Consider the following 17,274-nt stretch of genomic DNA (forward strand, 5'->3'; position numbering starts at 1 on the left):
TTCAAAACGTTCGCCCGGGGCTTCTGTAAAGAATTGCTTTCCTCTCTCATGCCGTGGTATCTTTTATTCATGTTTACGCTCGATGTGGGGAAAATGACAAAGAAATCGGTATACAGTTTCATAAACATCGTCGACATTGAATTTAAAGCATTAAGACCGATGTTTGTCTTCTGAAGCGACTTCTGACTATATCAGTATATATTTATAAATTTAAAATGCACGAACGAACTCAACTCGAAATTAATGTGAATCTGAAAACAACATTAGCAATTTTCTCGTTAGTAGGTAGGTCCCACTGTTTGGCTGTGTCAAGTGTCAGTGCCTCAGACAAACTGAACGAATGTGAATTAAAGTATGGTGGATTTACGACGAAATATAATAAAAATAGAATTGAAATATGCATCTCTATCTGGATATACACTTTCCTTATTTTAAAATCTTTAAATTTATCTCTCAATGTCTCTCTCGGACCCCTTTTTTACATCGAATGAACAGCCCTCTTTTGCAGCATGAAAATAGTGCTTATATCAGCAGCATTATCCCATAGTATTCCATATGACATAATGCTGTGAACGTTACTAAAATAGACCAGCCTAGCAGTTTCTACGTCAGCCATATGACGTATCTTCTTTATCGCATAGGCAGCAGAACTAAGCCTGTTTCATAAATTATTCACTTGAGGGCCCAATTGAAGTTTAATATCTAACGTTATTCCTAGAATTAATGTTGTATCCTCCAGGTTCAGTTCCTCATTATTAAGTAGTACAATAGTTTTTAACATTTGGTATTTTTATTTTATTATTTGTGTATATTTTATTTATGTATTCGTATGTAGTTATTTGAATGTAGGTTTATAATAATTTTACACCACCTATTTGTTCTCGCGTTTTTTGTCGTAATCCTAAGGTTGCCTGGCCTAATCCTAAGAGATCGCTTTTAAGCGATAAGACCGCCTTTTGTATTCTACTCCAGTTTTTGTGTCTCTCTCTATGCGTCCTTTATTCTCCTAACTGTGTAGTGGTGTAAAAAAAAAGTTTAAATAAATAAAGTGGATTTTATACACTTGGTTTTTTGATGATAGTAGATATATATGTTCTACTATGTGTTGCTTAGTTAAGGCGTGAAGGAAGGACTAATAAACAAACAAAGTTTCGCATTCATAATCTGTTTTTAACAGATGATGGTGCCTTCAGTTTCGAAAATTCAGATATGCTTAACTACGGAGGCAGTTTCTCTCCTTATAATGTCATACAGCCTATGACGCCAAACATACTAAACCGTAGTCCCGTAATGAAAGATGGAGATATCCGCTGCACTAAATGATATGTTGGCAAAGTCTCTAGTTAGTTTGCTTGAAGAGACTTTTCAGCGGAACCATGTCGAGTGTGTCATACGATGAATGCGTTATACGAACCGCGTATAAATGATGTCATCCAGAATTGCTTCAGAGAGTGTTCAAAGTAAAACATTTGAATGTGGGTCTTTTTATAAGCCCAAAACAAAACGCTAGGTGTTATAAGTTTAAAGCTTTGTGTGTGTGCTCCTAAGGATGTGCTGTTTTGCTTTTCTGTTTTTAATATGCTGAATATTCCAAAATGAAATCCAAACAAGAACAAGAAGATATTATACCATTATATTAAATCTATCATAGTTAATCCAAAAAAAAATTTTTTGAGTTTCCGTTGATTTCGATTACAGTTTAGTTTGAGTCACAGCCATTATTAAATGCACTGCATAGTGTCAAAGAATAGAGAAAACGCCTCTCGCACGTCTCACTTTTGATTGTCACGTTCTCACACTCGTGGAATGTTGCTGGATCAGATTTTTTCCAGTTTATGGTAAATGCTCAACTGTTAAATGGAATGAAGTGACTAACCGCCTGTTCGAGAAACAGGCGGTTAGAGTTGTTTTGATGCTTCAATATTAGTCGTGTACACGGTTTCTGTATGTTCTTAATTCTGTGGTTTGGGTAAAATTTATATAATTTTTTAGTATTAATTACAAAAATTGGTAAGTTCATTTGCAGTAAGTTTTCGTAAAATTGAAAATAGAGCGACAGGAGCGGTAACGTCGCTTACTTTATTTTAATGATTGACGCAGTGGGGAAAGACTCTGCTTTCGGAGTCCAAGGCTGTGGGTTCGATTCCCACAACTGGAAAATGTTTGTGTGGTGAACAGTAATGTTTTTTAGTGGGTCTGGTCTGGTCTAACATTAATAATTTTATTACACATGTCTGGGTGTATATCTTTGTATTAAAATTATTAATGTTTATTACTCATTAAAATATTCATCAGTTATCTTAGTACCCATATCACAAGTTGCGCTTACTTTAGGGGTCGTAATATTTTTATTTATTTATTTCTAGGTCGCCTTTGGTTTTCGACGTACTGAAATCGAATCCAGTCATATACGCACTTATGCAGCGATTTTACACTTTTTGGACGAAATTTCGCTACATGAGTGAGAAAATTGATATAGCGTACAAAGTAGAAAAGAGGGGGCTATACATTGTTAGCGACTACCACACGTTTGTTTGTATGTAAAACTCCGAAACCTCGGGAGTGGAGCAAAAGAAAGCTACGTATAATAATAATAAAAAACTTTATTTAAATCCATACAAAATGATGACAGATCATTAAAACTAATAATAATGAGAATCTATAAAACATTTGTGATTAAATTTGTCAAATGTATGATAATGTTAAATTGTTATTCTTGTATGGACCCTCTTCGGGTAAAAGCCTTCTCCAAGGCATTCCAATGGTCTCTATTCGAAGCTGTGGCTAGCTATATCCGACCCGCTGTCACTATTATTTCATCTATCCATCTCCCACATAGTCGGTCTCTCGCTCTAGTGCCTCTTATATGCCACGTGACCTGCCCATTTCCATTTCCTTTGTAGCGAAAAAGTTAGTGCGTCTGTTACTTTTGTTTTCTTGCGAATATCCACATCCACATTCTAGCTACTAATACACTCAGCAAAAAGAGTGAATAAAAAGAAAAAGGATGCTTAAGTTTGGCCTTGAAAATAACTATAAAAGTCATCTAGCTCTGAAGTTACGAACTTGAAAACCCTGACCTTGACATGTCGAGAGACGATACGACTTCGCAGGTAATTTCAATCACACCAGCCACGGTGGCGAAGTTATAAACAACTGCAATAAATCAAACGTTGGTGATAGGGATCTATCAATTAATTGATTCCGGTATCAGGTTGATTGATGACCTGTTGCCGCTGCGCTGTCGCTTAGATTAAATTATTCGCGTTATGCTAGTTTCGCATCATTAGAAAAGCTAAGCTTCGAAGTTCGAACCATTGATATCAAGCATCATATTAAAAAACGTTGCCAGAATAGAATAAAGTATTGAAGTGTTTTTGTACCAGAACAACACTAATAGACTTACTTCGGAATAACTTGTCGTTTAACCTAATTATTAATAAGATGTGTCTAGACTGAGCTGAATGTTGAGGATACTAATGTATCCACAACGCTGTCATTCTGTCAGAAATGATATATTAGGGGATAAACAGAATATTTTGAAATGTTAAAGAATGTAGAGCTAGCCTAATAAAATTCTAAATTCTAATTCAAAAGTTCCTTAGGCCTATAATAAGCACAAAAAAATCGTTAATTCATAATAAATAATGGTTCATAGAGCATCGGTTTCCCGTTTTATAATTAATTTTGGGTTTAAATTATCGAGACAGAGAGATCGTGTGGTAAGTACGAGGAGAGAAACGGACCCAAATAGGAGTAGGTAAAAAACTAAATAAAAAATTATTTGATTAAAATAATCTTGTAACATTACAATAAAACGCAATATTGACCCGCTAACACTAGATGGCGTTAGTTGTAGTTGCGTGAAATGTAAATCGCGCTAAAGAGATTTTTTCCCATTAGTATAAGACAGTGCCGCGGCCAACCGGTGTCAATCACTAGCGAGACTTCCCTGTAATGCTTCAGCAAACGCTTTCTTCTCAGAGACACTTGCCGGACGCTGTAGTTAGGAACCTTGCTAGTGAAGCCTACATGACGTGCTTCCAGTTTTTGCTTACACTGCGTGGGAATTTAACCAGGGACACTGTTCTAGACTGTCAAGTAATTCTGTGTGCACTCTAAATATGACTCTGTTCTTCACACTTGTCTCATAATTCCGTCGCCCCGTCGCTTTTGCTCCGTCACGTAGAATTGATTACAATCTTATATTATCTTTTTAATAAGATTGTTTAGAGGTTGCATCAAGGGCATTTCCCGTCTTCGCTTCATCAAATCCAGGGTCTCGGTAGCGATATTGGCCAAAGAACCTTTCTCGCTTTTTGCAAAAAGTTTGCCTCGTGAATCGGCGAGGGAGTGAGGGACGACCTCCAGCCCGATGGACAGATGACCTTAAAAAGGTGGCTGGCAGAGGCTGGATGAGAACGGCGGAAAACAGTGTGTGGTGGCGCGCTCTTGGAAAGGCCTATGTTCAGCAGTGGACGCTTGAGGGCTGTTGATGAATGATGATGATGATGAATTAAAATAATAATGAAAATATCTTAATCCGCTCTCATAATACTCCTTAAACAGTACAGTTATCCATATTTCCGATATAGGTATCGTTTCAAAGTTTGTATTAAACGTAAGCTTATAGAAAAGTCTTATTATAGTATAAAGGACTACGTAATCGATAAAAAAGCTTGGGTGTGAATTATTGATTTAACCAGGTTGCTCTTCTAATAATTTAAAATGACATTGTGAGAGATTGGTGTTAACAAAAAAGACACACCCGGCTAAGTTTATTGTGGGCTTCTTCTTAGACCAGGACGCGGAACCCTCGTAGCTTTAGTTTTAAGTTTACGAATGTGGTTATCGTCATCATCTCACTACCGTGTAATTCTTATGTACGCATCAAAAGTGTCATCTATGGGCCTACTTGAATAAAGATATTTTTGACTTTGACTTTGACTTTGTTTGTGCCATCTGAATACATACGACATATTACTAGCAGTTGCTGCGACTTCATCCGCATTCAAGATCTGAGTGGTATACAAACATTGAAGAATATATTCAAAATGCTAAATTCATTTATTTCAAGTAGGCCTAATATAAGCACTTTTGAAACGTAAAGTCTGTCTGTGTGTAGTGACTCTACCACTTCGGAAGGCAGATTCTACTGAGAAGAAGCCGGCATAAAACTCAGCAGTTGCTCTTTTCCAATATCAACAATTTAGATTTTACATTTTAAAATTTATTTTTCTATCTTGTGAGAGATGAAAGCGGAGCCGGATGCTTGTATAGTAACCTCGCTGTAATCAATGTGTTTTAACACATTTTTTAAACTTATGCATTGTAGGTAGAGCCTATAACTAACGTAGTAGAATAGAATAGAATAGAAAAGAATAGAAGAAGTATTTATTGCACATACAAATAGAAAGCTAGGCTAGCTAGCTAGTAGGTATATGAGCTCACAGAAAGTTTCCCTGCTTGCTGTTTAAGAGTTCATCGGGTTGAGTGCAAAGCCAATCTGAAAAGCCCTTAAGTGAAATACGCTGCCTATGAAAATCGAGTAGAGGCATACAGCTCTCTAAAACTGCCACACTTCTTCCATTCCAGAGTTTCCATCTCGGATTGCATCATTGCTTAGCATCAAATAAGATTACAGGTACCATTTATTCTCCTGAATTGCCCGAGAATAGTATTTTCTCTTAAATTATTTGGCATATATAAGCCAGTGGGAGCGCGTTCGCTTATCTAAAATTCAAATAGGCACGCCTTTTTAATAAGCATTATTCTTCTTACAATTCCAATGCTTGCGTACATCTTCATATGTTTCATTGTTTCGCATTACCACGTTTTAGCATAATATGAAGCGGTGATAGCCCAGTTGGTCGGAATTCGACTTCACTTTCGGAGACGAGTTCGAATCCCAGCACGCACTTCTAACTTTTCAAAGTTATGCGCGTTTTAATCAATTCAAATATCACTTTCTTCAACGGTGAAGGTAAACATCGTGATGGTGTGAAGTCCACCAATCCGCACTGGGCCAGCCACCAACAGGCTACGTTTGTAACCCCTTTGATTACTTTGGCACATGATTATTACACACGGAGACCATATGTTATTATATAAGTATCTATATATAAAAGAGAAAGTGTGTGGGTATGTTCCGTATAGGCTCCGAAACGGCTGGACCGATTTTAATGAAACTTTCAGGGAATTTCCGGATTGACCTGGCGAGTAATCCTGTAAAGTTTGGTGACGTTCGAAGCACTCCTATTTTTTTACTGTCAAATACAGCTTTTATTTAATATGATGATATTCTATTGTTGGGTGTACATGGGTGTAGATAATAATCTTCACCCGCTCGAGAAGAGAATAGAAGAGAATGAATACGGAGAGAAATAAATGATTTAATATATTATGAGACTTAAATAAAAAATTTAATGATGTAAGTTTATTGTTTAAATAAAATAAAGCAAAATCTAGCCCGGCGAAGCGGGCTGGGTACGCTTGTATTATATAAAAAAGCGGTGTTGTTATTGTATTAAGTTACTTTGTTTGAATAAGCAAGTTTGTTAAATTAATCAGTTTTTGTTTAAATAACGATAGATTTTCGGTTAAATATTTTGTGTTCAGTGTTCATTTAACAACAGAAATTTCTGTTGTTAAATGATGCGATACTCTATACGAACTACCGATTGTGAACTTAATTAGCTATACTGATTTGTATTATATGCTAAAGTCAATGTTTGACAACGTAAACTTTCATAATTTAATATTAAACCAGTAATGACCAACTACAGGGCACGGCTCTCGTTTAACGAAGGGCTTAGGACGTACTACTACTGAGAATATTAATATAATTTTTCAGTGTCTGGTTATTTATCTGTATATCAATAGATATGTAATTAATCTTAGTACTCATACCACAAGCTACGCTTACTTGGGTGCTTGATGACGATGTGTTTATTGTCGTAGTATATTTATAATTTTTCCTACATCCTCTTTGGGACACGAGAGGCCTAAACAGGGTGGGAAAATTGGAGGGGCGTAGAGGCCGAGGACGACTTAGGGGTCGGTGGGGTGATAGAGTTGAGAGGGATATGAGGGTTCTCGCCAGCTCCGAACTCTCATAGAGTTCGGAGCTGGCAAGAAGCAGCTTCTGACCTCCTAAAAAGGAGAAATTTGCTTAACCAAGCCAAGGCCCACCCAGGGTTGTAGTATCGCGATCTAGCCCCAAAGTCGTGCCAAGTCAAAAAAAAACATGTTAATCACACACACATTTACAGTTATGGGAATCGAACCCTCAGAAAGTAGGGTCGCTGCCCACTGCGCCAACTATCAGTGTTGTGGAGATGTGTGTACTGTCGTAGAATATTAATTCAATATTATGGAGAACTCTCAGGCATGCAGGTTTCCTCACGATATTTTTCTTCACCGTTAATCATAAATTTAATGTCTTAAAACTCACATAATTCGTAAAAGCTGCGTTCCGGGGATCAAACGCGGGACCCCCGAAAGATAAGCTGAGGCTTATCCACTAGGCCAATCAACGCTTCTTATAATGTAAATAAGCTTTATTTAATATCAAACGAAAAAAATGGCAAAAGCCTAATGAGTATGTAAAAGGACAAGAAAAAAGGAAAATAATATTACATACATTGTATATGAGAATATAAGATTGTAAAAGGGAATGTGTATTCATTTGGTTTCGGTATCTTCTTTTGATCTAGGCAGTATAAGCACGTACTAAGCTATTTAGGTCCGAATGCGTGGGCGATATCTTTCGCATTTAATATCACGTTTATTATTACTATCTTTTTTGCGCATTAGGTATAAGACATTCGTTTAAATCTCGAATACTAAGATATCTGTAAGGTATATTATCCAGACATCTTAAAGTCCAGACTTAGCGAACTCGGGGTCACGAAAATGGTCAAATATGTCAGGGCGATAATGTCTGTTATTTGTCTTTATGTATATCAAGTAAATAGTCGTTATTGCTAGCCAGTGTTTTTGATTTTTTTTCAGAGCTTTACATTCAAATGATGCGTTTCGAGACTGCAAAGATACAGATAAAGACAAATATATGAAATATTTTTCTGTGATATTATATAATAACAAGTATCTCCGGTCTTACTACCATCGTTTAAAGCAGTATTGCTTTAAAATGATCGATAGTTATTCCTTGAGGCAATTTTTAGAAATCTTAAAACTCGAATTCTGCTATATAAAAGGTCAAGCTAAACACCAATTTTAAACCATATAACTTGAAAACTACAGACTTTCATATCAAGTTTCATCCGCATTTAACGGTTAACGAACGACGAAAAGTACTTTTAGTACTTTTTTAAAGTCATAAAGCCTGTAATCTTTCGCAGAAAAAAAATTAATTCCAATAATAATGTTCCAGATACTAGCGCGTTTAAACGAACAACAAAAACACAAAAACTTCAGCTTCATAGAAGTACAGAATGAATAAAGTCATATATTTATAGTCATATATAATAGCGAAAAACAATGATTGCACTAAATGATTGTTTAAAAGAGACCATACTGTTTTTCTAACAGTGTTTCTCGTGCTATGGATAGCACTTATTATATACCTAGACAATTAGGTTTAATTAAGAGATGTGTGTACAGCATAATTGGCTCCAATATCTCTTAAACCCGGCCGAATTTAAATGTAGAAGTGCTACATTTACGTTAAAAGTGGAGTGTGTTGTGAGCAACCTTTATCCCTCTATTTGATTTACGTATCGCCTCAAGACCTAAGCGCGTACTTAGGGCCCTGAGGCTTTTACATTGAAAACGAGAGACTCGCGGTTAAAACGCTTTATTTGGGCTCCATTTGCATTTATTTCTGAGAAGATACCATAATGCTCGCGCTAGGTTGGTTCTTATTTGGTTGTAAACAAATATATGTATATCCTCAATAATCGGTTAGACCAAGGGCCTTATACTGTTGGATGTAGGTCTGTGTGTAAGTGATTTTGCAGTGAGATAAGATACTGCAGTCTAAGATGGTAGGGTCTTACCAGTTAGGGGTATGACATGTTGCTAGCTCACGAACTTTTCCCATTTTCCCGATTTTACGGTAAACGTTTATAACATTTCAGGACTGTCAACTGCTGAACATAAATGAAGTGACTAACAGACACTACTAAAGTGGAGTGGTTTCTGTTGCTTCGATATTAATCGTGTACACGGTTTTTGTATGTCTCAATTCTGTGATAGTTACATTGGTATAAACATACCCTACGTTAAAAAAAATAACCTTTATTACAGATAATAATATAGTAAAGGTATTATCTGTAATCTTAACTTAAAAAAAAATATGAATTCAAAAAGAGCGAATCATCATATCAACCCATTAACGGCCCAATATAGGGCACGGGTCTCCTCCCACACTGAGAAATGTGCAGGCCGCAGTCCAACACGCTGGCCCAGTGCGGATTGGTGGACTTTACACGCCTTTGAGAACATTATGGAGGATTCTCAGGGATGCAAGTTTCCTCACGATGTTTTCCTTCACCATCGAAGCAAATGATATTTTAATTACTTAAATACACATAACTTAGAAAAGTTTGAGGTGCGTGCTGTGTTTTGAACTCGGCCCCCCGAAAGCGAAGCCGAAATCCTACCCACTGGGCTATCACAGCTTGAAACATAAACGTAGCTAAATATACAAAAAAAAACAATTTTCATTTCATTATAACACATTTTGTTTGCATTCCATTAAAACAGAGCATTATAACCCAAGAGTTTTCAATTATTTTTTTGCAGTTTTAGGTAGACATTGTGTGTGGTGGCATACGCATGCCAGATTAGACTACTGGATGGTATTTTGTTTATGAAAAGGTTTATATAAGTTAACATAAAATATAGCTTGAAACTACACCTCATATTCAATTATATCAGGCTTCAATTTGTTTCGATATCTTAGACTGCTTCGCTGGTCTAGTCACGTCTTTTTTTAATCTATAGACTACACTTGACCGTAATCACGCCCGGAAATAAGTGATGATGCCGCTTAAGAGCGCGCTTGCCTAGGAAATGCCTATTCACTCTTGACGGACGGACTCTAGATGGAAGCCGGAAGGGCATTCAGATCTTTTTGGTTCGAATTAGGAACGAGAAAGCAAAACGCTTCGTACGAGTCCAAGGGACATCAACTACATGTTGGTGCAGATCCTTACGATGCCTTGCAGTTTGATGGGAAAAATGTGAAGAAGGAACCAAATTAGTTAGACCTAGTTACACCTGGAATCTATTGGTTAGCATGTTTAATTACAGTGTTTGTGTTAAAAAAATAAATCTTTGGTGGTTTTCCGCCTAGCCCTTGAATGGGAAAAGGAAGATGGCCGTCTTCCTTAGTTGGGGTTCTCCAAGCGGTAATCCATAGGGACCAACTTCTGGGACGACCAGAAAGGCCGCCAGCGGAAGACAGACGGTTATTTTTAATTCTACTACAAGTTTGCCAAGTTGGCATTGATGATGCAGTCTAAGATTGCACCAGGCTATTAATAAATTCTTTAAGGGGTGTATATATATATATATATATATATATATTCTTTAACCTCTGATCAGCTAGCATGCCCTGATAAGGCCTAGGTGCCTGATCCCTTGTTTACGGCTCTCTCCTGTGGAGTAGAGTCGGCGGAGTGATTATCTTTGTCAACGCCTAGAAGATGCCTATGAACGCCTGGAAGTCTTCGAGAAGTTCCTCTTCCCATCATACTTATTTAAATTAGAAGGGAATAGTGAGCTCATCTGCTATGATATAATGCTATTCCAGTTCCACTAATACCGCGCATAATAAGTTTAACATGCAAAAATAAAAAGAGGTTTGTATAAATTTTATGATGAAAAGTCAACAGCTGTCGACAGCATGGAATTAAAATTCTGCCCCAATTTATTAGACTAGATTGTTTCGATCAATACAAATTCCGTGAAATAAATTTAGCCGCATACATGGTACAAACACAGAAAATGCAATTATTTTACGATCAAAACAGCTTCAGCCCGAAATGGATTTGTCCCGAGCACCACACGTATGCACCGCGATGATTTTTAATTGAATTACTGAAATTCGATTGCAGATTCTGGGCACTGATTCCCCTGGCGCTAAAATCATAAACTGAGCACTAAATGCAATTTGAGATGTAAATTTTGACAAACTTTAAATAATGAAATTACTTCCAGCTAATATGAATATTAAAGACCTAATGGAGAACTCTCAGGCATGCAAAGCCGAATTTAGAGAGCTCTTGTAACAGAGCTCGTCCGGGGAAGTATTACGGCTATGCGTATTTCGACATTTTCCAAAGTAAAATTAGTTACTCAAAGCTATATAATTAGGAACATACAGAAAACGCGTACACGACTAATATTGAAGCATCAAAAACCACTCCACTTTAGTATGGTTTCTCGAACACGAAGTCACTTCTTTCCATTTGAAATGAAATGAAATGAAATGAAATGAAATATTTATTTTGCTAAATATGGGTAATATATTACATATTCTGTTAATACATTAACATGCAAAATTTAGACATTAAGATTTGGTTTAGACATTAAGTCATCTTAATATTAATCTTATTTGTTTTCAATTATATAAAATAATGTTCTGAGATTTATAGTGTCATATTAAATCATTGTATTAGTTATTTAATCACAATTCTAAGTTTGAATGTCAAATAAATGCAATTAAAATTAAATTAAATTAAATTAAATAACATGTCAGAAAATTGAGGTCACGCACACATGCAAAATTAAGCAGGAACCACAGATATTTCATGATAACCATAGCAGTTAAGGTATTCTGCGATGGTATAAAATGATTTGTCACACAACCAAAGAAACAGTTTCCTTTTAAAGGTTTTCAAGGGTAGTTTTTTTACATTTATTTCAATTTTATTATATATTTGGCAGCTCATTGCATAAGGCGATTTTAAAGTCAGTGCAAGTCGGTATTTTGGTATTACTAATTTATTTGGATATCGCGTGATACTTTTTGGGTTTAAATCAGTCTTCTTTTCAAAATACTCAATATTTCTATGTACGAATACACATACCTCATATATGTATAAGGAAGGGAAAGTTAGGATTTTATGTTTTTTAAATACAGATCTGCATGATTCAGTAGGATTCATTAGGAGAATGCTTCTGATACATTTTTTCTGTACTATAAAAAGTTTATTTAAATGAATGGATGAGCCCCATATAACTATACCGTAGCGTAAGTTTGACATAACATAACCATGGTATGCAGCAAACGCCGCTTCTACAGAGACGATCTGTCTTAATCGTCGAAGTGGGTATACAAATTTGTTAATTTTATTACAAATGTAGCAGTTGACAGTAATTATTTTACCTCTAATGTTCTAAACGTTTACTACAAAATAGGAAAAATGGGAAATGGTTGTTATCAAAAGTGTGCCGTACCGTTTTCACTGTTTTTGGGCATAATGGCGGAATGAGGTTTCTGTATGTTGTTAATTCTGTGCAAAAGTGTGCGTTCCGGGAATTTAACTTGACCCCTCCGCAATGCACACCAAAGTATAACGAGGCTTTTTTAATGCACCACAAGTTGCCTTTTGACTGCAATGTTATCTGGTGTTATAATGATGAAGTCTTTTTCTTTTTTAAACTTTATTTATTTGGGACTTTTATCCAATGCGTATATGCCACCATTATCCCTTAAGTAAGTAGGTAAAAAACTAAAAACTTAATTATTGCAATAATACCTACTATGAGAGAAATTTAACAGATACAATATGTTATTGCTGCCTACGCAAAAAAATCTCAACAACAGACATTATTATTATGATTAAACTCTTTATTTCTATACCACAACAGTAACATATACAAAATATAATAAAAAACAGAAACATAAAGAAAAGTAGAATACAAAGGGCGGTCTTATCGCTTAACAGCGATCTCTGCCAGGCAACCTTTGAATTAGGAAAAAAACAAGAGGAGAATAGACTGCCGGTGGTACAAATTTTTTAAATATTAAAATACATAAATGCGAATTAATACATAATGCATATTCATACATAAACTAGTGTACACAAATACCTTCCTTCTGTGGTCGGTTGAGAGAGAAGGCTCGTTCGAGCACGTACGTCAAATCTGTTGATGTTTTACCTCCGCAAAACATCTAGATGCCGTCTTAGAATAGAATAACTTAATTGCACTTAGTTGCAATAAAAACTTTATTGCAACACAACACAATAGGAAAAATACAAGGAAGACAATAATAGTACTTACTGCTAGGGTGCAAAGGCGGCCTTATTACTAAAAGTGATCTTTTAAAGGCAACCTGAGCGTACGAAGCCGATAAAAAAGTGAAAAGATAACCGGATAATCCGGAGCATCCTCAGGAGATGTTGACTTTCCAATTTATTAATTATTAACAATTATTCATTGGTTTCAGAGCGAAACGTGCGTAAAGGGTGCATTGCCGAGGATCTGTTTGGTGTGGAGTATACGGATTGAAGTAATTATAAATTACACCATACAGATTCTCCTGCTGTTCGGGTCGTACAGCAAATTAAGCTTCATTTTCATAATATATTATGGATTTCCGCAAAGTGCTGCTTCTGTCCAATAGCCATATCATGGGAATCTCCAGGAACAGACTATCGCCACTTCTCACCGGCCGAATCCTCCAAAAACAAACTAGCACCACTCCTCACTTTTTGTGATACCTTCTCAATAATGATAACTCATTTTCTTGTTCCAGTGAACATGCGCCATGGATTATAACGACACCCTCAACATCTCGGAGACTTACAAGCCCTACTACGAACGCCCGGAGACCTACATCGTACCGCTGTTGTTCGCACTCATTTTCGTCATCGGCGTGGTCGGCAATGGGACCTTGGTGGCAGTGTTTGTGAGGCATAAAGCTATGAGGAATGTGCCTAATACGTGAGTTAATATTTCATTTTAATTTATAAATAACTATGTATTGGCCGAAATTTTACGGCTCTAAACAAATACCTTTTTTTCTGGACGACCTTCCTGGCGCAACGGGTTCGATTTTGGCAGGGGAAATTTGGTAATTTATTCTTGAATTTTCTCTGGTCTGTTCTGGTGGGAGGTTTTGTCCGTAACCACCCTACAGACAAAGACGTACCGCTAAGCGATTTAGTGTTCCGGTGCGATGTCGCGAAGAAACCGATAAGGGCTATGACTACCAAACTCTCTAACAGGTTAACCCGCTATCATCATAGACTGCATCATCACTTACCACCAGGTTCGATTACAATCATGTGGCGTGCATACAGGGTATGCACAGGGTATGCACTAAGCGGAAAGATTTTTTTTTGTATTATGACTATACACACATCGCCATCTAGCCCCAAAGTAAGCGCAGCTTGTGTTATGGGTACTAAGATGACTGTTGAATATTTTTATAAATAATATACATAAATACTTAGAATATACATATAAATACCAAAACACTGAAAAACATTCATGATCATCACCCGAACACTTTCCAGTTGTGGGAATCGAACCCACGGCCTTGGACTCAGAAAGCAGGATCGCTGCAAACTGCGCCAATCGGCCATCGAATGATATAAAATGAAAAAAATCTCCAGTTCGAATTGTAAAAAATTTAGAAAGGCATTGTTAGAGTTATAAGAATTTGATTCCCAACACACGCCATTAGTATGTGCAAAACATCTATCATCACATACATCACAATTGGAAGAATCAAATTTCCTCATTAGATGTTTGAACTTACCTAAATGCATGTACCCAGGTCTAAGTCTAAATGCTAAAACTAAGTTATTCCTACTACTGTTGCCTTTTATGGCGCTTTCAAACTAGACTTGTAAAGCGTGAGCTAACAAGATGCAATATAATTTAACAATTTACAGTCCACGTAGCTGTTAATCGAAGAGAATGCAACGTCGCACAATCTTATTCGCATTTTAACGCCATCGAATAGCGTTGCCACCAAAATAACGCTGTGTAAAACCCTTAAGTTTTTATAACTCGTAATAGAGATTTTCTTGATTTTATAAATTCAAAATTTAAAATTAATTTATTTCAAGCAGACCTAATATAAGCACTTTTGAAACGTCAAGTTTGTCTGTGTGTAGTTACTCTACCACCGGTTCGGAAGTCAAATTCTACCGAGAAGAAGCCGGCAAGAAACTCAGCAGTTGCTCTTTTCCAATATCAACAATTTACATTTTACATTTTAAAATTAATTTTTCTATCTCGTGAGAGATGAAAGCGGAGCCGGATGCATCCAAGCAACCTTGTCATTAAGGAATTCATCAATTGTATAATAACCTCGCTGTAATAAATGTTTTTTAACACATTCTTTAAACTTATTTATTGGCATACGCTGTGCATACCCTCTACACACGCCGCTACAGTCAAGAGCAAACTTGTAGTGGAATAAAAAAATATATATTAAAATAATAAATTTAAAAATATATATTTCAACACGCTACCATTTTGTGCTGCTTGAATCCAAAGACTTCCTGCGACTCGTATATTGCGTGCCTGGTACTATCTACTAATTTAAATTTGTGCCCGCCATCCGTACTTAATAATTTAATTCCACTTTTGTACTTTCCTTGTGGAAAGTTTCTTTGCATCATGGTAACCGTTTTTATGAAATGTTGAAATGTAGGTTAATAGCATTGAAATTAAGTTCGCTTTGAAGAGTCAAGTCTCAGTTAAATAGAAAGATTTTCTAATTAATTTAGAATAGAAAAAGGTTGATAAAACTATTTTGAAGTCATTATAAAAGCACTAGAATGACTTAACTTTCTAGATTGGTGGCCGTAAATAAACTCTAGTAACAAAGTAGATACAAGTTGATTCGGTTTAAATTGTGTAACCTCTTGACAGTGTTCTTGACGCTCCCAGGTTTGAGTCCCTACGAATAAGGTGAGTCACATCTTGCCCGTTTCAAAGCCATAAAGGACCTCGTTCGTTCTACTAAGTAAGCAAAATGCACTAAATGGAAAATCGCGTGCAAGCAGCACATGACCGTTAAAAATAGTACACATACAATATAAATAAAGATTTAGTCACAGAATGAAGAACCTACAGAAACCGCGTACAATACTATTATTGTAGCATCAAAAACCACTCCACTTTAATAGTTTCCCGAACAAGCGGTTACAGTCACTTCACACCATTTAGCATTTTACAGTAATTATTTTACCTTTTATGTTCTAAACGTTTACCATAAAATGGTAAAATGGAAAAAAAGTTTGTGAGCTAGCTTTGGATTGAGAAGTGCGCCAGGCGTTCTTACTTTTTTGGACACAACGCGCTGCATAAAAAAATGGCCTAATGAGGGTTCTGAATGTTCTTAACTCTGTGGATTTAGTTATGATTTATTACTCTATTATTTTATGCGGCTATTTATATTGAAGTTGATTTAATTTCTGTATTCCTTTGGTAATAAGCATTCACGAAGTTACAGTTTACAGTGAATATACAAATACCCAGTCTTTACGAAATAACTGCATATCAAACAACTATCACGTCCAAACGAGAAAACTTAGTTAAAAGCAACATCATATTCTCTCTGTACATTAAACTTGTTTTCATCTTTGTGTTGTGTATCAAAGAGATTCTTTAAGCAAACAGAAGTCTTCGAATAAACTAAGTTTTGTATTTCTAGATAGTTATGATAATATTCGCGACACGTTTACGAGTTCTGTCTGCTACTCGCTTTCTTAAGGCTAGTAGTAATTCTTGTGGACAAATAACTCTACAATGTTGTCGTGAAGAGAATAAAGTATAGTTTTTGTAGTATTAGGTTTTGGCCTGGTGGGAGGCTTTGGCCGTGGCTACCACCCTACCGACAAAGGCTTGCCGCTAAGCGATTTAGTGTTCCGGTGCGAGCGTACCTATAGTAGTCATACTAATACCCCCTAACAAGTTAGCTCGCGACCATCGTAGACTGCATCATCACTTACCACCAGGTGAGTTTGCAGTCAAAGGCTAACTTGTAGTGGAATAAAAAATTAAAAAATTACCGTTTATGTCTGCTTTCCTACGGCCTCCTCCCAATGAAAAGGGGTTAAGGCCGTGGTCCACCATGCTGGCCCAGTGCGGATTGGTGGGTCTCTTGAGAACATTATGTAGAACTCACATGCATGCAGGTTTTCTCACGATGTTTTCCTTCACCGTTGAAGCAAGTGGTATTTTAATTACTTAAAACGCACATAACTTTTAAAGTAGTGCGTGCTGGGATTCTACGAGTAACTCGGCCCCGGAAAAGTGAAGGCGAGCTCCTACCCAATG

The 17,274-nt window shown here is 36.4% G+C and overlaps 1 protein-coding gene across 1 annotated transcript in view; it reads left to right on the plus strand.

The window, feature by feature from the left end:
• Window positions 1-13,744: 13,744 nt before the first annotated feature.
• LOC120631027 (neuropeptide CCHamide-1 receptor-like) overlaps window positions 13,745-17,274 on the plus strand; it is a 113,124-nt gene continuing 109,594 nt past the window's right edge. Inside the window, exon 1 of the mRNA XM_039900418.1 lies at window positions 13,745-13,920. Within this exon, the coding sequence (XP_039756352.1) occupies window positions 13,745-13,920 (176 nt within the window). The remainder of the gene's footprint in view (window positions 13,921-17,274) is intronic.

Source organism: Pararge aegeria, chromosome 17 (assembly GCF_905163445.1).
Source record: "Pararge aegeria chromosome 17, ilParAegt1.1, whole genome shotgun sequence".
Lineage (NCBI taxonomy): Eukaryota > Metazoa > Arthropoda > Insecta > Lepidoptera > Nymphalidae > Pararge > Pararge aegeria.